The 21482-nt window shown below is 34.6% G+C and overlaps 2 protein-coding genes across 2 annotated transcripts in view; one reads left to right on the top strand and one right to left on the bottom strand.

Annotated features, from left to right (window-relative positions):
- The window catches only part of LOC121377169 (VAO-type flavoprotein oxidase VAO615-like), a 29091-nt gene extending 17855 nt beyond the window's left edge, over positions 1–11236 (top strand). The window contains exon 4 of the mRNA XM_041505077.1: positions 8691–11236. Within this exon, the coding sequence (XP_041361011.1) occupies positions 8691–9100 (410 nt within the window). The 3' untranslated portion in view covers positions 9101–11236. The remainder of the gene's footprint in view (positions 1–8690) is intronic.
- Positions 11237–18508: 7272 nt separating this feature from the next.
- On the bottom strand, positions 18509–20694 carry LOC121377106. The gene is made up of 2 exons (XM_041504981.1): positions 20275–20694; positions 18509–19232 (listed from the first exon to the last, which is right to left on the bottom strand). The coding sequence occupies exons 1-2, from the start codon at positions 20310–20312 to the stop codon at positions 18914–18916; spliced, it is 357 nt and encodes a 118-aa protein (XP_041360915.1). The 5' UTR covers positions 20313–20694; the 3' UTR covers positions 18509–18913.
- Between the last annotated feature and the right edge of the window lie 788 nt (positions 20695–21482).

Here is a 21482-nt window from a genome sequence, read left to right as displayed (position 1 = left end):
TATGGTCACCTTTGTCCTGGATCCATCGTTCAATTTCCTACCATAAAAAAAAAGACTTTAGAGCAGTCATAGAACAAATGTTCCAATGTTTCTGATTGTCTATGACAAAAATCGCAGATATTTGATTCCATGCATTTTATTATATATAAAATCGTGTTTGTCGTGATTATTCGATGTAGAAACCACTGTAAAGTTGTATCTTTTAAACATAGAAATGGTAAATTATACACCTTTTCCCACCCCTGTAACGATAGTATGAAACCTAATCAATCTGATTAAAATTAGTTCTACTGGGTCTAGCCAGTAGATCTAACAGCATTGCGTGGACTCCCATGTTCAGGTGGCATTTCATCTATAAATAACGATTTAAATATCGACCAATTACCCTTCGCCTTTTATAGCGTTATTCGGGAGCATACAAATTCTAAAAATAGGCGAACTTGTTGGTCTATTTCAACATAAATAAAAAAAAAAAACAGGGGGAAAAGTGTAGTAATAAACTTTGGATTGTATACTAGTATAAACAGATTTTATGGCTATACCATAACGGTTTTTTTTTTTTCGTCTTGAAACGAATTTTATATAAAATTTTATATTGCAATTAGTTTCCGGCATACTTCGTAATTCACCCGAATTATTTTGTATACCTCGGCATAATCCCGAAAGTAAGGATTTGATTGGTCGAATGAAAGGTCAACTGGACATGAGCTCCAACGGGCTGCTATTAGATCCACATGTAATAGTAGAGCTAATTTTAATTAGATTGGAAACCTAATTTGTAATATTTTCTTTGGGAAGTTGGCACTATTGTCGATTTAAAAAAAATATTATAAAATATTAAAATATTATTTCTTTGCATTCTTTAGTCCAATTTAAAAGGAAATATAAGATTTAAGATGTAAACCTGTTGATTGTTGATACTTGACAATCTGCAATGTATAAAGGTTTTAACTGCTTTGATTAAAGATGCATATTCTAAGAAGTTCGATTGTATCTGAAATTTAAATCTAAATGTTTCATAGGTTAAAAATCTACCCTGTTCATCCAGTAAATCTTGAATAAATATGACTCCATTTTTAATATAGTTTTCATAATATATAGGTTTGTGGTCAATAGTTATTTTACTATTATACCAAATATTAATTCTAATTATTGAAAAATCATTAGACATTTTTAATTTCAAAGCCTCAATTAAAAACTGGATTAAAACTCTGTATAATAATTCAATGTCGAGGGTGATTCAAAATGGCTTTCCGTCAGAGACATTTAAATTAGAAAGAGGATGTAGACAAGGTGATCCACTTTCTCCTTATATTTTTATTATTTGCGCTGAAATTTTAGCTATATTAATAAAAAAATAACGAAAACATAAATGGAATAACAATCGATGGTGAACAATATCTAATATCCCAATATGCAGACGATACAACTTTTATATTGGATGGAACTCCTAGATCTCTGTTTAATACTTTAACAATATTAGAATATTATGCCACAGTATCTGGATTAAAAATAAATTATACAAAATCAAAAGCTATTTGGATAGGCAGTAAAAAACCCTCAAAGGATGTTTATCACCATTCATGATGGAAATTGGAATGGAATACATCAGAATTTAAGATGCTCGGAATAACGTTTACAGTAAATTTACAATTAATTGTTAAAGCGAATTACCCCACAAAAGTTAATGAAATTAAACTATTGATAAAACTATGGTCAATAAGGAAGTTAACTGTCTTAGGAAGAATAACCGTATTAAAAACACTAATAATACCTAAAATTACATATTTACTCATTTCACTACCAAACCCATCCAAAAAAGAAGTTGACAATTTGAATAGATTATTTCATAAATTCATTTGGCAAAATAAACCCGATAAAATAAAACGAGTCTTATTAGCTCAAGAATTCAAAGATGGTGGATTACAAATGTTAAATATATATAATTTCATGATGGCTTTAAAAGCTTCATGGCTCAGGAGACTATTTTTAGGTAACTCAAAATGGATTTTAAACTGTTTGAATCTACTACTAACTTATCCAATAGAGACCTTGTAATAAATGGAGATTATTATTTGAATATAAAAAGAAAGAAATTAAAAAACATGTTTTTGGAAAGATGTCTTATACAGTTGGGAGTTAATTCAACAAAAACAAATTTTGGAAAAAACAGAAGACATTTTAAGCTCAAATATTTGGTACAACAGCAATATAACAATAAATACAAAACCATTCTGTTATAAAAATTATTTAAAAAAGGGAATAATATTTATAAACGATCTACTTGATGAAGATGGAAATTTCTTTACATTTGAGAAATTAAAAAATATATATAACGTAAATTCACACTTTTTAGAATATTCATCGCTTATAAACAGCATTAAGGCATTTATAAATAAAGCAGACAACGCTAGAAATGGCCACTTTACATTGCTAACTAATCCTGTATTTCCGGTAAAATTTAATATTATTCTTAAAAGTCAAACAGGTATTAAAGACATGTATAAACTATTAAATCACGAAATTATTACACCAACATCACAAATAAGATGTAGAAACCAAGGTTTTGCTTTTGACTCAAAACTTTGGGGAAATTATTATAGATTGCCTTTTATAAGTCTCAAAGATACGACTTTGATATGGTTTCAATACAGAATTATACACCAGATACTAACAACTAATACCTTTTTACATAAAATTAAATACATAGATACTAATGAATGTACGTTCTGTGGCAGTTCACCAGAAACATTAACACATTTATTTTACTATTGTAATAAAGTGACTGATCTGTGGCATGCTGTCTGTAAATATGAAGAGTATAATACAATCTGGGCACCATGGAAACGTCTCTTCAGTCAAGAAAGTAATTTGATGGAAGATAATAGAAACAATTATCAAGCGAGCGCTTGACGTGAATTTTGACATTATCACTTATCACTATAATTACCTACTATAACTTCTCTTTTTAACATTCTTTCTTTCTAAACTTATATATTTATTTTATGTCCCCATTACATCAACCAGCCTATTTAAATATATTTCTATTAACTAGTCATTTATAATACTACTATCTACATGTACATATGCATTAATATTAAATATATCACCATGTACATTATGTGTATAAGTATTACGATTACTATAATCAGCATACTACCACAAAGTGTATGTACTTCCAGTATTTAGCGTGTATAATCTAATTCATATTCTGTGAGGCGATGAATCAGGGCACCCCAACCCTGGCATCGTCAAAATTACCTGGGGACAATAAAGAAAAAAAAAGAAAAAAAGAAAAAAAAGAAGAAGATAGTTTTCAGCCATATGTAACACTACATACATTCCTTCTAGTGACGTAATACATATCACTTTGATACGTACCAAGATAGTTTTCAGCCATATGTAACACTACATACATTCCTTCTAGTGACGTAATATATATCACTTTGATACGTACCAAGATAGTTTTCAGCCATATGTAACACTACATACATTCCTTCTAGTGACGTAATACATATCACTTTGATACGTACCAAGATAGTTTTCAGCCATATGTGACACTACATACATTCCTTCTAGTGACGTAATACATATCACTTTGATACGTACCAAGATAGTTTTCAGCCATATGTGACACTACATACATTCCTTCTAGTGACGTAATACATATCACTTTGATACGTACCAAGATAGTTTTCAGCCATATGTGACACTACATACATTCCTTCTAGTGACGTAATACATATCACTTTGATACGTACCAAGATAGTTTTCAGCCATATGTGACACTACATACATTCCTTCTAGTGACGTAATACATATCACTTTGATACGTACCAAGATAGTTTTCAGCCATATGTGACACTACATACATTCCTTCTAGTGACGTAATACATATCACTTTGATACGTACCAAGATAGTTTTCAGCCATATGTGACACTACATACATTCCTTCTAGTGACGTAATACATATCACTTTGATACGTACCAAGATAGTTTTCAGCCATATGTGACACTACATACATTCCTTCTAGTGACGTAATACATATCACTTTGATACGTACCAAGATAGTTTTCAGCCATATGTGACACTACATACATTCCTTCTAGTGACGTAATACATATCACTTTGATACGTACCAAGATAGTTTTCAGCCATATGTGACACTACATACATTCCTTCTAGTGACGTAATACATATCACTTTGATACGTACCAAGATAGTTTTCAGCCATATGTGACACTACATACATTCCTTCTAGTGACGTAATACATATCACTTTGATACGTACCAAGATAGTTTTCAGCCATATGTGACACTACATACATTCCTTCTAGTGACGTAATACATATCACTTTGATACGTACCAAGATAGTCTTCAACCATATGTAACACTACATACATTCCTTCTAGTGACGTAATACATATCACTTTGATACGTACGTACCCATATGTAACACTATAGTTTTCAGTGACCATATGTACGTACAAGATACATACACATTCCTTCTAGTGACGTAATACATATCACTTTGATACGTACCAAGATAGTTTTCAGCCATATGTAACACTACATACATTCCTTCTAGTGACGTAATACATATCACTTTGATACGTACCAAGATAGTTTTCAGCCATATGTAACACTACATACATTCCTTCTAGTGACGTAATACATATCACTTTGATACGTACCAAGATAGTTTTCAGCCATATGTAACACTACATACATTCCTTCTAGTGACGTAATACATATCACTTTGATACGTACCAAGATAGTTTTCAGCCATATGTAACACTACATACATTTCTTCTAGTGACGTAATACATATCACTTTGATACGTACCAAGATAGTTTTCAGCCATATGTAACACTACATACATTCCTTCTAGTGACGTAATACATATCACTTTGATACGTACCAAGATAGTTTTCAGCCATATGACGTAATACATACACTTTGATACATAGTTTTCATATCTACTACATTCCTTCTAGTGACGTAATACATATCACTTTGATACGTACCAAGATAGTTTTCAGCCATATGTAACACTACATACATTCCTTCTAGTGACGTAATACATATCACTTTGATACGTACCAAGATAGTTTTCAGCCATATGTGACACTACATACATTCCTTCTAGTGACGTAATACATATCACTTTGATACGTACCAAGATAGTTTTCAGCCATATGTGACACTACATACATTCCTTCTAGTGACGTAATACATATCACTTTGATACGTACCAAGATAGTTTTCAGCCATATGTAACACGTACCAAGATAGTTTTCAGCCATATGTAACACTACATACATTCCTTCTAGTGACGTAATACATATCACTTTGATACGTACCAAGATAGTTTTCAGCCATATGTGACACTACATACATTCCTTCTAGTGACGTAATACATATCACTTTGATACGTACCAAGATAGTTTTCAGCCATATGTGACACTACATACATTCCTTCTAGTGACGTAATACATATCACTTTGATACGTACCAAGATAGTTTTCAGCCATATGTGACACTACATACACTACATACATTCCTTCTAGTATTTACGTAATTCACATATCACTACATTGATATCACTTTGATATTATGTACCAAGATAGTTTTCAGCCATATGTGACACTACATACATTCCTTCTAGTGACGTAATACATATCACTTTGATACGTACCAAGATAGTTTTCAGCCATATGTGACACTACATACATTCCTTCTAGTGACGTAATACATATCACTTTGATACGTACCAAGATAGTTTTCAGCCATATGTAACACTACATACATTCCTTCTAGTGACGTAATATATATCACTTTTACATACCAAGATAGTTTTTTTCAGCCATATGTAACACTACATACATTCCTTCTAGTGACGTAATACATATCACTTTGATACGTACCAAGATAGTTTTCAGCCATATGTAACACTACATACATTCCTTCTAGTGACGTAATACATATCACTTTGATACGTACCAAGATAGTTTTCAGCCATATGTAACACTACATACATTCCTTCTAGTGACGTAATACATATCACTTTGATACGTACCAAGATAGTTTTCAGCCATATGTAACACTACATACATTCCTTCTAGTGACGTAATACATATCACTTTGATACGTACCAAGATAGTTTTCAGCCATATGTAACACTACATACATTCCTTCTAGTGACGTAATACATATCACTTTGATACGTACCAAGATAGTTTTCAGCCATATGTAACACTACATACATTCCTTCTAGTGACGTAATACATATCACTTTGATACGTACCAAGATAGTTTTCAGCCATATGTAACACTACATACATTCCTTCTAGTGACGTAATACATATCACTTTGATACGTACCAAGATAGTTTTCAGCCATATGTAACACTACATACATTCCTTCTAGTGACGTAATACATATCACTTTGATACGTACCAAGATAGTTTTCAGCCATATGTAACACTACATACATTCCTTCTAGTGACGTAATATATATCACTTTGATACGTACCAAGATAGTTTTCAGCCATATGTAACACTACATACATTCCTTCTAGTGACGTAATACATATCACTTTGATACGTACCAAGATAGTTTTCAACCATATGTAACACTACATACATTCCTTCTAGTAACGTAATATATATCACTTTGATACGTACCAAGATAGTGCTCAACCATATGCTACACTACAAACATTCCTTCTAGTGACGTAATATATATCACTTTGATACGTACCAAGATAGTTTTCAGCATGGAAAAAAATGAAATAAATATAATAGCTGCTCAAAACGTTTTAAAAAATAAATACGAAATAGAAAAATATATTCTTTTTAAAAACTGTAAATATGAAGAGTATAATACAATCTGGGCACCATGGAAACGTCTCTTCAGTCAAGAAAGTAATTTGATGGAAGATAATAGAAACAATTATCAAGCGAGCGCTTGACGTGAATTTTGACATTATCACTTATCACTATAATTACCTACTATAACTTCTCTTTTTAACATTCTTTCTTTCTAAACTTATATATTTATTTTATGTCCCCATTACATCAACCAGCCTATTTAAATATATTTCTATTAACTAGTCATTTATAATACTACTATCTACATGTACATATGCATTAATATTAAATATATCACCATGTACATTATGTGTATAAGTATTACGATTACTATAATCAGCATACTACCACAAAGTGTATGTACTTCCAGTATTTAGCGTGTATAATCTAATTCATATTCTGTGAGGCGATGAATCAGGGCACCCCAACCATTTTATTTATTTGTTTTATCATTTTGTCTGGTTGGTTAGGCAGTGAAATTAGTAAGTGTGTTAATTTGGGAATAATTAAGGATTCTAAAACAACTATTCTACAAAACACAGTGAGTTTTCTTGTAGTCCAAAGTTTTATTAATTTTTCTATTTCAAAATTAATGGCAGTAATTTGTTTCAGGTCAGCTGAAAATTTTATTCTTAACAATTCAAAATGTTCTGCACCCCATTCTAAGTTCCATCTTACTTGATGATAAACTTCTTTTGAGAACTTTTTACTGCCTATCCAAAAAACTTTCGATTTCAAATAGTTTATATTAGCATATAGGATTTTTAAGGTATTCTAAAGGGATCCATCTAGAATAAAGGTTGTTTCGTCTGCATATTGAGATAAGAGGAATTTCTGATTAATATTGCGAGGATTTCTGCACATATAATAAAACTATATGGTGAGAGAGGATCATCTTGTCTACATCCACGTTCTAAGTTGAAGCTTTCTGATAGAAATCCATTTTGAAGTACTCGTGAAGTTGACTTGTTACATAGGGTTTTTATCCAGTTTTTAATAGATATTTAAAAAAAAAAAATTCCAACGCTTTTTGGATAAATTTCCAAGAAAGAGAGTCAAATGCTTTTTCGAAATCTTTTAATAACAAATAATATTATAATGTTATAATTAATAATAACATACCAGATATGAATTGACTTTAATAGTTATCACAAAGCTATCTTCCATAAAATAATCACAGTTTAACAGTAGACTGCTTGTCCGCATTTATTTTTGAATTGTAAGGTCAGGTCATAGGTTTTAATGTGCATATTCAGAATAAGCTGTTGTAGCACACGCCTGTTGTGGGCGCAGGTGTCGACTTTCACCGGCAGGAAACGGTTTGGGGGTGGGTGGGAGAGGGGGTCGCCCTCGCTGGGCTGTACAAGGGAGCACCAGCAGCCCACCCAGGGTCAGTAGCGGGCGAGAGTTAGTATTGGTGTTATTGAATTTGTAAATGTCCCGAAAGATTTAAAGAAAATAGAAAATGTTGCGTAATTTCTTGAAGGTAATTTTGACGCATATTTTAGAATGGTTTATCAAAATTAAAAATGGAGCTAATTGGTTGATTTGACTTAGGTAATCGAAAGGTAGCTCCTTGCTGGAACCTTTTGCGATTGGGTAGAGTGAGCTGGTATTCTTTTGTCCGACCCCCTCTGGGTGCGAGTGCGTATCAGAGAGCCCATTTTCTTTTGCCTGGCTCCCCGTGGAACGTAGTGCACTGGTGCTGGGCCATTAAAGGTAGTTCGGTTCATTGTTGTCAATGCATCCTGTTTGATCGTGATGTATTTAACATGCGTGCTTATAACTGTAATCTGTGGTCTTCTCTTTATAGGTCAGGTGAACGTAACTAACCCTGCAACCTCAGTGTCGCCCAAGTTCCGGTCCGCCACGTTTGCGATGACTTGTTACACCGCCTGGTTGGACGAGAAAGACGACGAGAAACATCTTGAAATGGGACGCCAACTAAACGACGATCTGGTCGAATACGGCGACGGGGTCTACTACAACGAACCCTCGTTCTACCTGCCCGCGTGGAAGGAGGAGTTTTGGGGAGGAAATTACGACAGATTACTCGCCATCAAGCGGAAGTGGGATCCAGACAACTTCCTGTGGTGCCACCACTGCGTCGGGTCGGATCTGTCTCCCAGCGGAAAACCAGGACCGATCACGTGCGCAGGTGACCGTGCCAACGCACTGTGGTTGGTTGTTGTATCACTCACAACGTTAACTGGTGTGTTTTAAATCGCATTAAGTAAAGCTACTTGGTTCTTTAACAACATTGTATGGTACTTTGGTCTACTGGCGCCGCCACACAACACAAGTGTCTCGTGCGAGAAAAGCTAATTGTAATCATAATTGTAATGTCTGTCTTGTCACAATGTGCTATATGTGTGTGACGTTGCCTTTATGCGTTGTTCTTTCTTAGAATTGTCATCTTTAAACATTAGTCATGTAGAATTTGTTTCTATAGTCCGTCCCACAGGGAATGCCCTTTTTCATAGTATGGAATTTACTACCAGTTATTTATTTCTGAGGCGATTGATTCGTAAATTACACACAAACAAATAGTGTTATTTTGTTATTTCCAAATCACTTTTAATTCTTCTTACGTAAAACCAAACTGAAATTATTTTCAACCCCCCCAAAAAAACCAACAACAACAAAACAACAACAACAACAAAAACCCAGAATGATGGGACGGACTATAGGTGTATACACACATGTAGATCAGGTGTTATCTGGCAGGGCCGTAGAGATAGGTACAGCAGGTCAGGCTTTGGATTGATTTGTATTTGGAAGAAAACAAAATGTGTGCATGGGTGTCGTTAGTCCTGCCCCAAACACTGTAATCGAAACTGATTTCTACTCCAAAATTATCCAGAATGCAGCAAAAAAGCTTTTATTTAAAACTAAATATGGGTGCGGAGGCATTATCACATATCGTCTATGCGCCGTGTAGACAAAATAGGTCCTACTAATAATTTTGGGCATCCTACGGGCCTGTCTAGCCCTGTTCTGTTCATGTGTGGCTAGAGGACACTCGAGCTATATCATCTCGTTCCCCGAAATTTCAAATGTTTCCTAGAGATCAGTAAAGGCTTATACGTGTGATGATCAGTGTGGTGTGTTCCGACTGATCGCAAATCACGTGATTCAGTTGCTGGGTTGCAGTGTCGTTAGTATTTCGGCGCTCTCCTGATCTGGGGCCTAATTCACAAAGATCTCTTAGGCTCTGTTAGACAACAAAGCATCCTCTTTGCAAGTCTTTTAGCATTGCACTGCGAGATCGAAAAGTTGCGAGATCGAAAAGTTGCGAGAGTTTAGTGAATTAGGCTCCAGCACATTAAGTGGTGTCAAAATATCGCGCATGTTCTATGTCGTCTGAATTACCAAATGTTTGACATCCAATAGGCGATGATTAAGTAATCATTGTGCTCTAATGGTGTCGTTAAACAAAACAAACAGTGCCGTCTGCTGCCAGATATGTAGTTCGCGCCAACACAGACGCGGTGTGTTTTGTTGTATTTAATTCAGTGGGTTTCCTTTTCGACTGGTACCTTACTCGCCAAACCTAGACCCAGCTCAAGAGCGTTTTGCGTCATTAGCTTTTATAGACATTAAGACAACGGGGAAAACACCCCGAGCATAAAAATGAACACTCTAAGCTAAGATTCAAACATATGTACCATTCAGTGTTTTTAGAGGGTCACGCACCTTTAAAACAAACTGTCTACTAAACAAAGACAAATAACGATTATAGAATTTCTCTGCCACTCACAACACGCAAGATATAGATATTTTATACTTGTACATTATGTACTTTGTGCGTTTCTATTAAAGGCGCAGATTCACAGTTTAATACCGTAGTAACAAAAATGGTCATTCATTTCTCTTGTGAAATGTAAAGATTATTCTATTACAAAACATTACAGAAACGCATTGGTTATAGAGAGATTTATATTTTAAACAAGAAACTAATTATATTATAATTGTAATAATGTAAAGATTTTTTAATTGCCATAAAGATTTTAAAATGGCAGCAAAAGGGATAGTCCATTTTGTAGATTTAATTTTTTTTAAATATTTTATTACGTGTACGTGCATTTTTCACTTTTGATAAAAAAAAATGTATGCATTAATTATTTAAATGCTATTCAGTCTTGCGTTATAAGTATGATATTATAATAATTATTGTAATTTTAATCTGTATATAACGAAAATTATGATTGGCTAATTGAATCCAGCATTAACGTGTTGGAAATTGGGGGATTCCTTGAGAGCCTATTTACATATTCATATGCTACTCCTCGATACTTATTTTTAAAATATCACCCATGATTAGAGAAACACGCAGTTTGCTTGAAAAAAAAAAACATTCCTTCAAGGGGTTTGAACCTACGATCCACGCACCCCAGGCGAGCGCTCTACTGGCTGAGCTAGATCCCACGCCCTTGATACATGTATAAAGCCATCGGCTCTGGGTTCGAACCCCAATATCAACTCCAAGTTATTTTTCATGTCATACACTCCCATCAACCACACAAACATAGACACGCGTGCGTGCGCGGTTAAATTCTGACATTTCGTAAGATGTTTTTATAGGAGAATATATTTACACTGTTTTGTAGACTTAAGTCACTATAGATATATTATTCAGATCTCAATATTAGAAACGTTATTGGAAGTTGTTTATTTTCATCTTGTAATGTATACTCGTAGAAATGTTTCGCTTTAAAGTTACGGACCCCAGTTTTTAAACACTACAGCATACTAGTATTTTACACTATTACAGGGTGTATACTACCAAATCAAATCCCATAGACGACAATAGTAACATATGTGGCTACAACTCCTACCTGCAACGTATCAACCGACATAAACGCCACGGATATAAATACTACCACCCCTTACACTTAAAGTGAATCAGAGAAGAAATAGGGGCCAAGCTGCTCGTTTCTGAGATAACGGGTACCCTAGTTTCGCACAAAATTCGAGTACTTTTTTTTTACAGGTACTCCATACATGTTTCAAGCACAAGGCTACTTGGCACATTGGTACTAGATGAAATAAAATTGCACTTTTTTTTTTTTACCCAGATGAAACTGTTACTTTTTCCAACCAACACACTCACATTTATAACCAATCACAGGACTTGTGGTGTTCACTTCTCTATCAAAAGTTGGGTGCACCTTGAACTTTGACCCAGCCGGAAGTTATTTGGTTTAGTACTACCTATAGCTGTTTTTCATCACTGAAATCAGACATTGTTTATGTTGTATTGTTTAGATTATTTCCCTACATCCAAAGTATTTATAGTCATCCTGCTGTCTGTACTGCTACGAAATGAATTGTTTTTCATAATTCTAAAAACGCAAGTACCTCAGAGAAGTAGCGGTTGTTGAGACGAGCTCTGGTGTATTTGCAAGAGTGAATTTGAACATCACCGACTCTTGTTTCACTATATCTCATCCTTTTTCAGATCTGTTACAAGGACCCATTTCACTAAACATCGTAAGTTTACGTCTGCTACTAGCAGTTATACCGGTCGTGCGTTTACACGTGTTTGGCATCCATTTTACATAGAAATTACATCACTACGGAAGCTGGAGTAATTTAAAGACAAAAGAAAATGAAATAGGTCTACTTCTAACTATGTTGAACTATAATAGTAATAAGAATTGTTATTTAGTCGTAGATTTACGTTTACGTGTAAAACTAGGATTACGATGCTTTGTGAAACTGGGCCCAGGTTTGTATATTAACCAAACTTTAAGTGTCTATATTCACAGGTTTAAACTAGGGTTTGCGACTTTGGCATCTTTAGGGGTTTGAATTTGTTGAAAATATATGAACAATTTTATGAAGTAGTAGTTGAAGCCAATATTATCTTTTACACAGAAAACCAAAACCAGTACATTTGGTCAATGTTGCTTTTTGTTTTAAAGTGTGTCAAAATTTCAAACGCCAAAGACCACAGCAAACGCTATACATGTACATAGATTGTAAACTTATTTTATTGCACATAATGTATACATGTATATACAAAAGGCTTGGACACAAGATATCGAATTTATGAGGCTCTCTACTAATTACAAACATTAAATTGTATACAACAATGGCGACTGCAATTTTCAACAAATGAATCAATCAGTCAATAAGGTAAACGTTTGTGAGAAAAAATTGAGTAAACTGAAAGAACAGAACAGAAAACGAAATAGAAGTAATCGATGGTATAACAGTATTTATTATTAACATTTCATCTTCTCAGACAGTCCAGCTGATAATAATAATAGTAGTAATAGAGAGAGAGAGAGAGAGAGAGAGAGAGAGAGAGAGAGAGAGAGAGAGAGAGAGAGAGAGAGAGAGAGAGAGAGAGTAAAAGAAACAGAGAGAGAGAGAGAGCGAGAGAGAGACGGACAGAGTAAAAGAGCAACACACACAGAGAGAGAGAGAGAGAGAGAGAGAGAGAGAGAGAGAGAGAGAGAGAGAGAGAGAGAGAGATATTGGGTAGAAGTTTGCCCATTTACTAGGCCCTGTCCTATATACATACACCATAATGGCGACAATTACTTAATTATAATATAATAGTAATGTATGCATATAAAATGTGTATACAAACGCATTTTATTAACAATCAAATTGAGGAAAAGAGGGTATTATGTACAACAGGATTTTGAAAGAAACTAGAAAAGAAAGAAGTAGATGTACCTTCAAACCATTAGACTATTTTAATCAAAACGATGTGTTTGTTTAATAAACATTTTGAACGCAAATAAATAATAATAAAAAGTATTATAGAGGTCATTTAATGTATTTCGACCATATAAAAGCAGTTGAAAATTGATTGGTGGCGCAGTGGTTAAACCATCGGCCTATAGGCCTGTAGGTACAGGGTTCGCAGCCCGGTACCGGCTCCAACCCAAAGCGAGTTCTTAAGGGCTCAATGGGTAGGTGTAAGGCCACTACACCCTCTTCTCTATCACTAACCAGTAACCAACTAACAACTAACCCACTGTCCTGGACAGACATCACAGATAGCTGAGGTGTGTGTCCATGACAGGGTGTTTGAACCTTAATTGGATATTGTTATGATAATCTGGTTTTAAGTTAAATCTGGCTTTGGGTTATGTAATATGGACGTTTTTATCGTCGGGTGAAAATTCAAGTAAAAATATGGAAGATTATGTGTTTCGCTGGCTGGAGAAAATAAAATATAACTGTGGCGGACATATCTCATTATGTCCTATCATGTGTTTAAACAACGACGGCGTGCTGAAATAATAAAATAATGACTTACCTGGAGAGCAAACATGTGTTCGGCAAGGTGGCTGACATTTTGTTTTTGTCTGTTCGTATAGCCAGACCGTGATCTGTGGAGCACCTGTCTGGTGGCTTTTCGTTTTTGGAATGATTTGATTGGTCGGCGAATTAATTTACATCGTAAGTTATGAGTTCTGCACGATGTTCTTGTGGAGTGCATTCTGTTGCACACGTCTTCAGATGCCTATATAAACTGGGAATCAACGCACAATCTTCAGAACTCGAAGTTAGAGTATCTCCTGTCCAGCACCGTCAGAAGTTACCACGTCAACAAAGCATGAAGGAGCGGCGACCGGTCATCTTGTTTAGCAGCCCTTGGCAGTCGTGCATTGAACTTTTCGTGATGGACTGATTTTCGTTTGGTGACTATTAATTACTAACTTAAACGCCAGAATTCTGTGGGAAAACTTTATGTATTTAAACATATATATTTTATATAAAAACATTTAAACACTTGCTACTTGTTATGTAATTTTGTCAAGAACGTGTGTGCTCAATGTTTTAGCTATTTAGTCAATTTATTAATCGGGCAATTAGTTTATTGCATTGAATAATGTGATATTAAATATCACACAGTCTATATCTAATAATTGTATTTAATTGCATGTGATAACCTGTACACATGGCAATTGTTTTAGTACCATGATTGGATAATTCGGATTTATCAATCTTGGTACACGTGACTTCTGCGGTCTATTAAAGTTTTTAATCCAGTTAGTGGTTATTGTGGATCGGGAAGGTCACAAATGGGGGCTCGTCCGGGATCTTTTTTGTAATATATGTCATTGGATGGTATTAGGAGATTACAAATTGATCTATTTTGATTATTAGAATAGATGATAATAGTTGACTAGTTAGAGTTTTATTTTGAGCACACGTTTTGACAATTACATAATCAAGTTCACATGGATAGCATATGGTCAGTAGAACAAGTAGTTGATAATTTTATATCTAGTTTAGATGAAACTGAGATAAATTATTTAACTGTAGCACGGTTGAAAGAAATTGCTGAACACGTAGGATTAGAGTTGGACATTGGTTTGAAGAAAGCTGAAATAAAATCGTTGGTGATAGATTTCTTAAGAAATATGGCAGAAAGTAAAATTCAGTTAGATTCAAAGGTGTATACTGGTAGGGAAATTGGGTAGTGTTGAACTTGATAATGAAGATAGTTTAGCTATGTTGAAACTTAAGTTGGACTTTCAGAGAGAACAATTAATGTATGAGAGGGAACAAAGAAATTTGGAGAGAGAAAATGAGAGGGAACAAAGAAATTTGGAGAGAGAAGATAGAGAAAAACATAGAGAATGGGAGACAACACAAAGATCTCTCGATAGGGATATTAAAAGTAGAGAGTTGGATAACTATAGCAAGTTTGATCCACAAAGATATATTAGGATGGTTCCTATTTTTAATGAAAATCAAGTTGATGAATTTTTTGATTGTTTTGAAAAGATAGCTCTTGGGGCTGAATGGCCAAAACGGTATTGGTGTTTATTGTTGCAATCTGCTTTGAAAGGTAAAGCACAAATGGCTTATGCAGCGCTTTCTGTTGATGATTCTTCGTCATATGACTTAGTTAAAGCTGCTATTTTAAGAGCTTATGAAAAGGTGCCTGAGGTGTACCAACAAGATTTTCGAAATCTTAGGATTTCAGGTGGACAATCTTATTTAGAGTTTGCCAAAGAAAAAGAAAGGTTATTTCGGAAATGGTGTAGTTCAAAGTCTGTGAATAATGATTGTGAGAAATTAGAAGAACTCATTCTTATAGAAGAGTTTATGAGAGGTTTTGCCATCAGAAGTGGTAATTCACTTACAGGTGCGTGAACCAAGTACATTAGCTGAGGCAGCTATAATGGCTGATAAATTTGTTTTAGCAAACCGTAAACCTGATTTCAGTAATAAACCGAAGTCACAAAGTTATACTTTCAAACAAAGTGGAAGCAGTAGAGATGGTTCAGTTAGGAATAATAATACACCGCGAGATATGGGTAAATCTCAAGATCAGAAAAATTCGGGATCACTCCAGTGTTTTTATTGTAAAAGAATGGGTCACATTAGACGTGATTGCCGGAAATTGAAATATGATCTTGGAAGTGGCAATCGTTCTGGGCACACACACATTTTGTATCTCAGTTGTCTGAACCTTTGAATTCAAAAATGTCAAATTAAAGATGCGTTATCTAGGGTTAAGAAAAGAAATCCAAGGTTTGAACCATTTCTGACTTCTGGTCATGTGGTTACATCACACGATGGTGATGTGAAACAATCTATAGTGATTTTGCGAGATACTGGTGCTGAACGAACAATCTTACTTGAAAAAGAATTGTTAGATAAGGACAACACATTTTTGGGCGAGTATATTACTTTGTCCACAGTTGAAGGTACTATATCTAGTCCGTTACATACTGTCGAGTTGGATAGTGATTTGGTTAAAGGCAGTATTGTGGTAGCAGCGGTTAGCCATATACCAATTGCGGGTGTATCATTATTGTTAGGGAATGATGTAGCTCAGGAAAGGGTTATTCCTGTACCCATTATGACTGAAATTCCTGAAACTGATGTTGAAACAGAAAAGTTATCTGATGTGATTGATAACATCTTTCCTGCATGTGTTACAACTCGGTCTCAAAACAAAAAGTTGCACAGGAAAATTAGGGTTGAGAATGAGGTTGCCAATAAAAATTGGGATATTTCTGATTTAGGTGATACTTTTATTGGTCATGATTCTGCGCCCGAATTAGGTTCAAATCTGGAAAAATGGTTCAGATCGGGAAAAATGTTTTGACCATGAAGTAGGTAACCCAGAAGAAGAAAAAATATTGCAACAGTTACCAGATGACAATGATAGGTTAATTTTAACCATGATCAGTTTATTCTTGAGCAACAAGCTGATAGTGAATTACAAATCCTTTCAAAGGAAGTGTTAGAAAAATCCGAGTTGGATGAAGAACCAGTTGGCTATTATTTCGAAAATGGTGTTTTAATGAGAAAGTTTCGAGATAAACATTCACAGAATAATGATTGGCAGGTGATGCATCAAATCGTTGTTCCTAAAAGTTGTCGGAAAACTGTGTTGAGTTTAGCTCATGATGGTCCATTAGCAGGGCATTCAGGGGTACGTAAAACGTATCAAAGGATTTTGAAACAATTTCATTGGCCGCATTTACATCGTGATGTTGTTAGGTATTGTTTAACCTGTAAAACATGTCAGATTGTTGGTAAAACCCAATCAAAGTATTAAACCAGCTAGTTTGATACCCATTCCCGCAGTTAATGAAGCTTTCAGTGAGGTTATAGTTGATTGCGTTGGTCCTTTACCTTGCACTGTTCATGGTAAAGAATACTTATTGACCGTTCTTTGCAAAAATACACGGTTTCCTGAAGCCATACCTCTGAGCAATATTAGGGCTAAAACAGTTGTTGAGGAATTGATTAAAATCTTTACTCGATATGGATTTCCGAAATTCATTCAAACTGATCAAGGTAGCAATTTCACTTCGAAATTGTTTCAGCAAGTGATGGATGAATTGGCCATTAAACATCATTTTTCTTCTGCTTATCATCCTGAAACCCAAGGTGCGTTGGAACGATTTCATGGAAACTTTGAAATCCATGATTCGAAAGTTTTTGCCTGAAAAGGGTAAAGACTGGGATGAAGGTATTCATTTGCTGATGTTTGCGATTAGAGATACTTATCACGAATCCATGGGATTCACTCCTTTTGAAATGTTATATGGACATTCAGTTCGTGGTCCATTACAAATGTTACACGAGTTTTGGACAAACTCGGAGGTAAAAAAGTGAAACTAGTGTGTTGAAATATGCGATTGATTTGCGGGAAAAAATTGCAAACAGTTAGAGAAATATCCCGAAATGTGTTATCCGATAGTCAAGATAAAATGAAAACATGGTTTGATAAAAGAGCTAGAGATAGATCTTTCGATGCCGGGGAAGAAGTGTTAGTTTTGTTTCCTTTGGTTAATCAACCCATTAAGTGCAAAATTTCAAGGACCGTATATTGTTGAAAAAAAAATCAGTGCGGTTGATTATGTCATCCGTACTCCTGATCGTAAAAAGAAAACTCAGCTTTGCCATGTTAATATGCTTAAAAAATATTATAATCGGGAAAAACGTCTTGGCTAATACAATAATTCTTTCAGGGATAGATTCTGATGTTAAGATGAAAGATGATAATTTTAATCCAGTTGAGCCGAAATTGGTAAATTCGAGGATATTGTTTAATCTTCATTTAAAAATCAGCCATTTAAGTGAAAAACAACAAAGTGATGTTCAACAAATCATTTCTGAATTTAGCCAAATTTCCCAGATGTTCCCAGTCGAACAAATGTTATTAAACATGATGTTGATGTTGGTGATTCCAAGTCAATTAAGCAACATGCTTATCGAGTTAATCCACAAAAACAGGAACTTATCCGAAAAGAAATAGATTATATGCTTGAGAACGGCATTATTCAACCTAGTTTTAGTAACTGGAGTTCTCCTTGTTTACTTGTTCCTAAACCTGATGGTAGTGTACGGTTCTGTACAGATTTTCGCAAAGTTAATGCTGTGACCAAATCAGATTCGTTTCCTATCCCACGAATTGATGACTGCATTGATAAATTAGGAACTGCTAAGTATATTAGCAAGTTTGACCTTTTGAAAGGTTACTGGCAAATACCATTAACTAAACGGGCCAGAGAAATCTCTGCGTTTGTAACCGCTGATGGGTTATTCGAATATCTGGTTTGTCCATTTGGAATGAAAAATTCTCAGGCTACATTCCAAAGAATGATTAATCAGGTCATTTCTGGAGTAGAACAATGTCAGGCTTATGTTGATGATATTGTTGTTTATAGTCATAGTTGGAATCAGCATATTAGTCAAATCAAGGAACTGTTTGGTAGACTTTCTAAAGCCCGGTTGACTGTGAACTTGGGTAAAAGTGATTTTGCTAAAGCTACTGTTGTTTTTCTTGGACATGTGGTTGGTCAAGGGCAAGTAAGGCCACTTGAGGCCAAAGTTGAAAGCATTGATGCATTCGGCGTACCTAAAACAAGAAAACAGTTAATGAGATTTTTTAGGAATGGCTGGGTATTATAGGAAATTTTGTAAAAATTTCAGTATAATTACTTTCCCTTTAACAAATTTACTCAAACGAAATGTTAAATACATTTGGACCAAAGAATGTCAAGATGCGTTCAATAGTGTGAAAAACATATTGAAAAGTAAACCTGTGCTTATGGCACCCGATTTTAGGAAACCTTTTCAATTGACTGTAGATGCTAGCGATATTGGAGCTGGTGCAGTTTTGTCACAATGCAATGAACAAGGAGTATTTCATCCTGTCGCTTACTTTTCTAGAAAGTTCAATAGTCATCAAAATAAATATTCAACTGTTGAAAAGGAAACATTATCACTGTTGTTGGCCTTGGATCATTTTGAGGTTTACGTGTGTAACCCAATTGAATCAATTATCGTTTGGACTGATCATAATCCCCTTGTGTTTTTACATAAAATGAAAAATAAAAATCAAAGATTGTTAAGGTGGTCTTTGCAGTTACAGGAATACGATCTTCAGATATGCCATATAAAGGGAAAGGAAAATGTGGTAGCAGATGCTTTATCTAGAATGGAATAAATAATTGAGATAATTGTTAGGTTAGTGGAAAATATAAGCATTAAGAAGATTAGTGTTATGCAATTCCTATAGTGTGTAAGGTTTTGTATATAGATAAGAATTACTGTAGGAATGTGTATATAGTTATTTTATGATATGGTATTTATAATATTGACCATATGAATGTGTTCCCAAGTGTGTATAATGAATAAAAAATATTGTTTTATTAAAACAATATTTTTGAAAAATTGGGGGGAGATGTTATGATAATCTGGTTTTAAGTTAAATCTGGCTTTGGGTTATGTAATATGGACGTTTTTATCGTCGGGTGAAAATTCAAGTAAAAATATGGAAGATTATGTGTTTCGCTGGCTGGAGAAAATAAAATATAACTGTGGCGGACATATCTCATTATGTCCTATCATGTGTTTAAACAACGACGGCGTGCTGAAATAATAAAATAATGACTTACCTGGAGAGCAAACATGTGTTCGGCAAGGTGGCTGACATTTTGTTTTTGTCTGTTCGTATAGCCAGACCGTGATCTGTGGAGCACCTGTCTGGTGGCTTTTCGTTTTTGGAATGATTTGATTGGTCGGCGAATTAATTTACATCGTAAGTTATGAGTTCTGCACGATGTTCTTGTGGAGTGCATTCTGTTGCACACGTCTTCAGATGCCTATATAAACTGGGAATCAACGCACAATCTTCAGAACTCGAAGTTAGAGTATCTCCTGTCCAGCACCGTCAGAAGTTACCACGTCAACAAAGCATGAAGGAGCGGCGACCGGTCATCTTGTTTAGCAGCCCTTGGCAGTCGTGCATTGAACTTTTCGTGATGGACTGATTTTCGTTTGGTGACTATTAATTACTAACTTAAACGCCAGAATTCTGTGGGGAAAACTTTATGTATTTAAAAATATATATTTTTATAAAAAACATTTAAACACTTGCTACTTGTTATGTAATTTTGTCAAGAACGTGTGTGCTCAATGTTTTAGCTATTTAGTCAATTTATTAATCGGGCAATTAGTTTATTGCATTGAATAATGTGATATTAAATATCACACAGTCTATATCTAATAATTGTATTTAATTGCATGTGATAACCTGTACACATGGCAATTGTTTAGTACCATGATTGGATAATTCGGATTTATCAATCTTGGTACACGTGACTTCTGCGGTCTATTAAAGTTTTTAATCCAGTTAGTGGTTATTGTGGATCGGGAAGGTCACAGATATAAGCACGAAAATAAGTTGAAATGAAATGGTTGTAACGAGTTACAAAGAACCTACCTCTGTTGCTCATGTTTCAATATGAACAATATGAGCAACAAATAAATTACTCCGCTGTGGTTCTTTAATGTGTTTGTGAACGTGCTCATATATTTGTTTATTGGTATCACCATTTAACATGTCTTGACCGTTATAATACTAGTTGCAGATTAATTGGTTCAGAACTGTTTAGAAATGTCAAAATAATTTGTATTTCATAATTTGCTGGTTAGAAGTAATGTATTTCGTAATGCCTAAAAATAATGTGTGTTTCCGGGAGTGTGCCGAAAAAAAGGTCCGTCTGTTTTGTTGGGTGGTTGTTTTGTTTTGTTTTGGTTTTTTGTTTGTTTGTTTGATTTTGTTTTTGTTTTGTTGGTTTTGTAATATTTTAACCCCCAAGGA

Source organism: Gigantopelta aegis, chromosome 7 (genome assembly GCF_016097555.1).
Source record: "Gigantopelta aegis isolate Gae_Host chromosome 7, Gae_host_genome, whole genome shotgun sequence".
NCBI lineage: Eukaryota > Metazoa > Mollusca > Gastropoda > Neomphalida > Peltospiridae > Gigantopelta > Gigantopelta aegis.
This window is presented reverse-complemented; position numbering and strand designations above follow the sequence as displayed.

Coding starts and splice junctions, on each gene's coding strand:
- LOC121377106 (XM_041504981.1), bottom strand. CDS start 20,312: ATGTCAGCCACCTTGCCGAACACATGTTTGCTCTCCAG. Junction 19,233..20,274: donor AACACATGTTTGCTCTCCAG/GTAAGTCATTAT, acceptor TTCTTGTTTTAG/GTACGCCGAATGCATCAATG.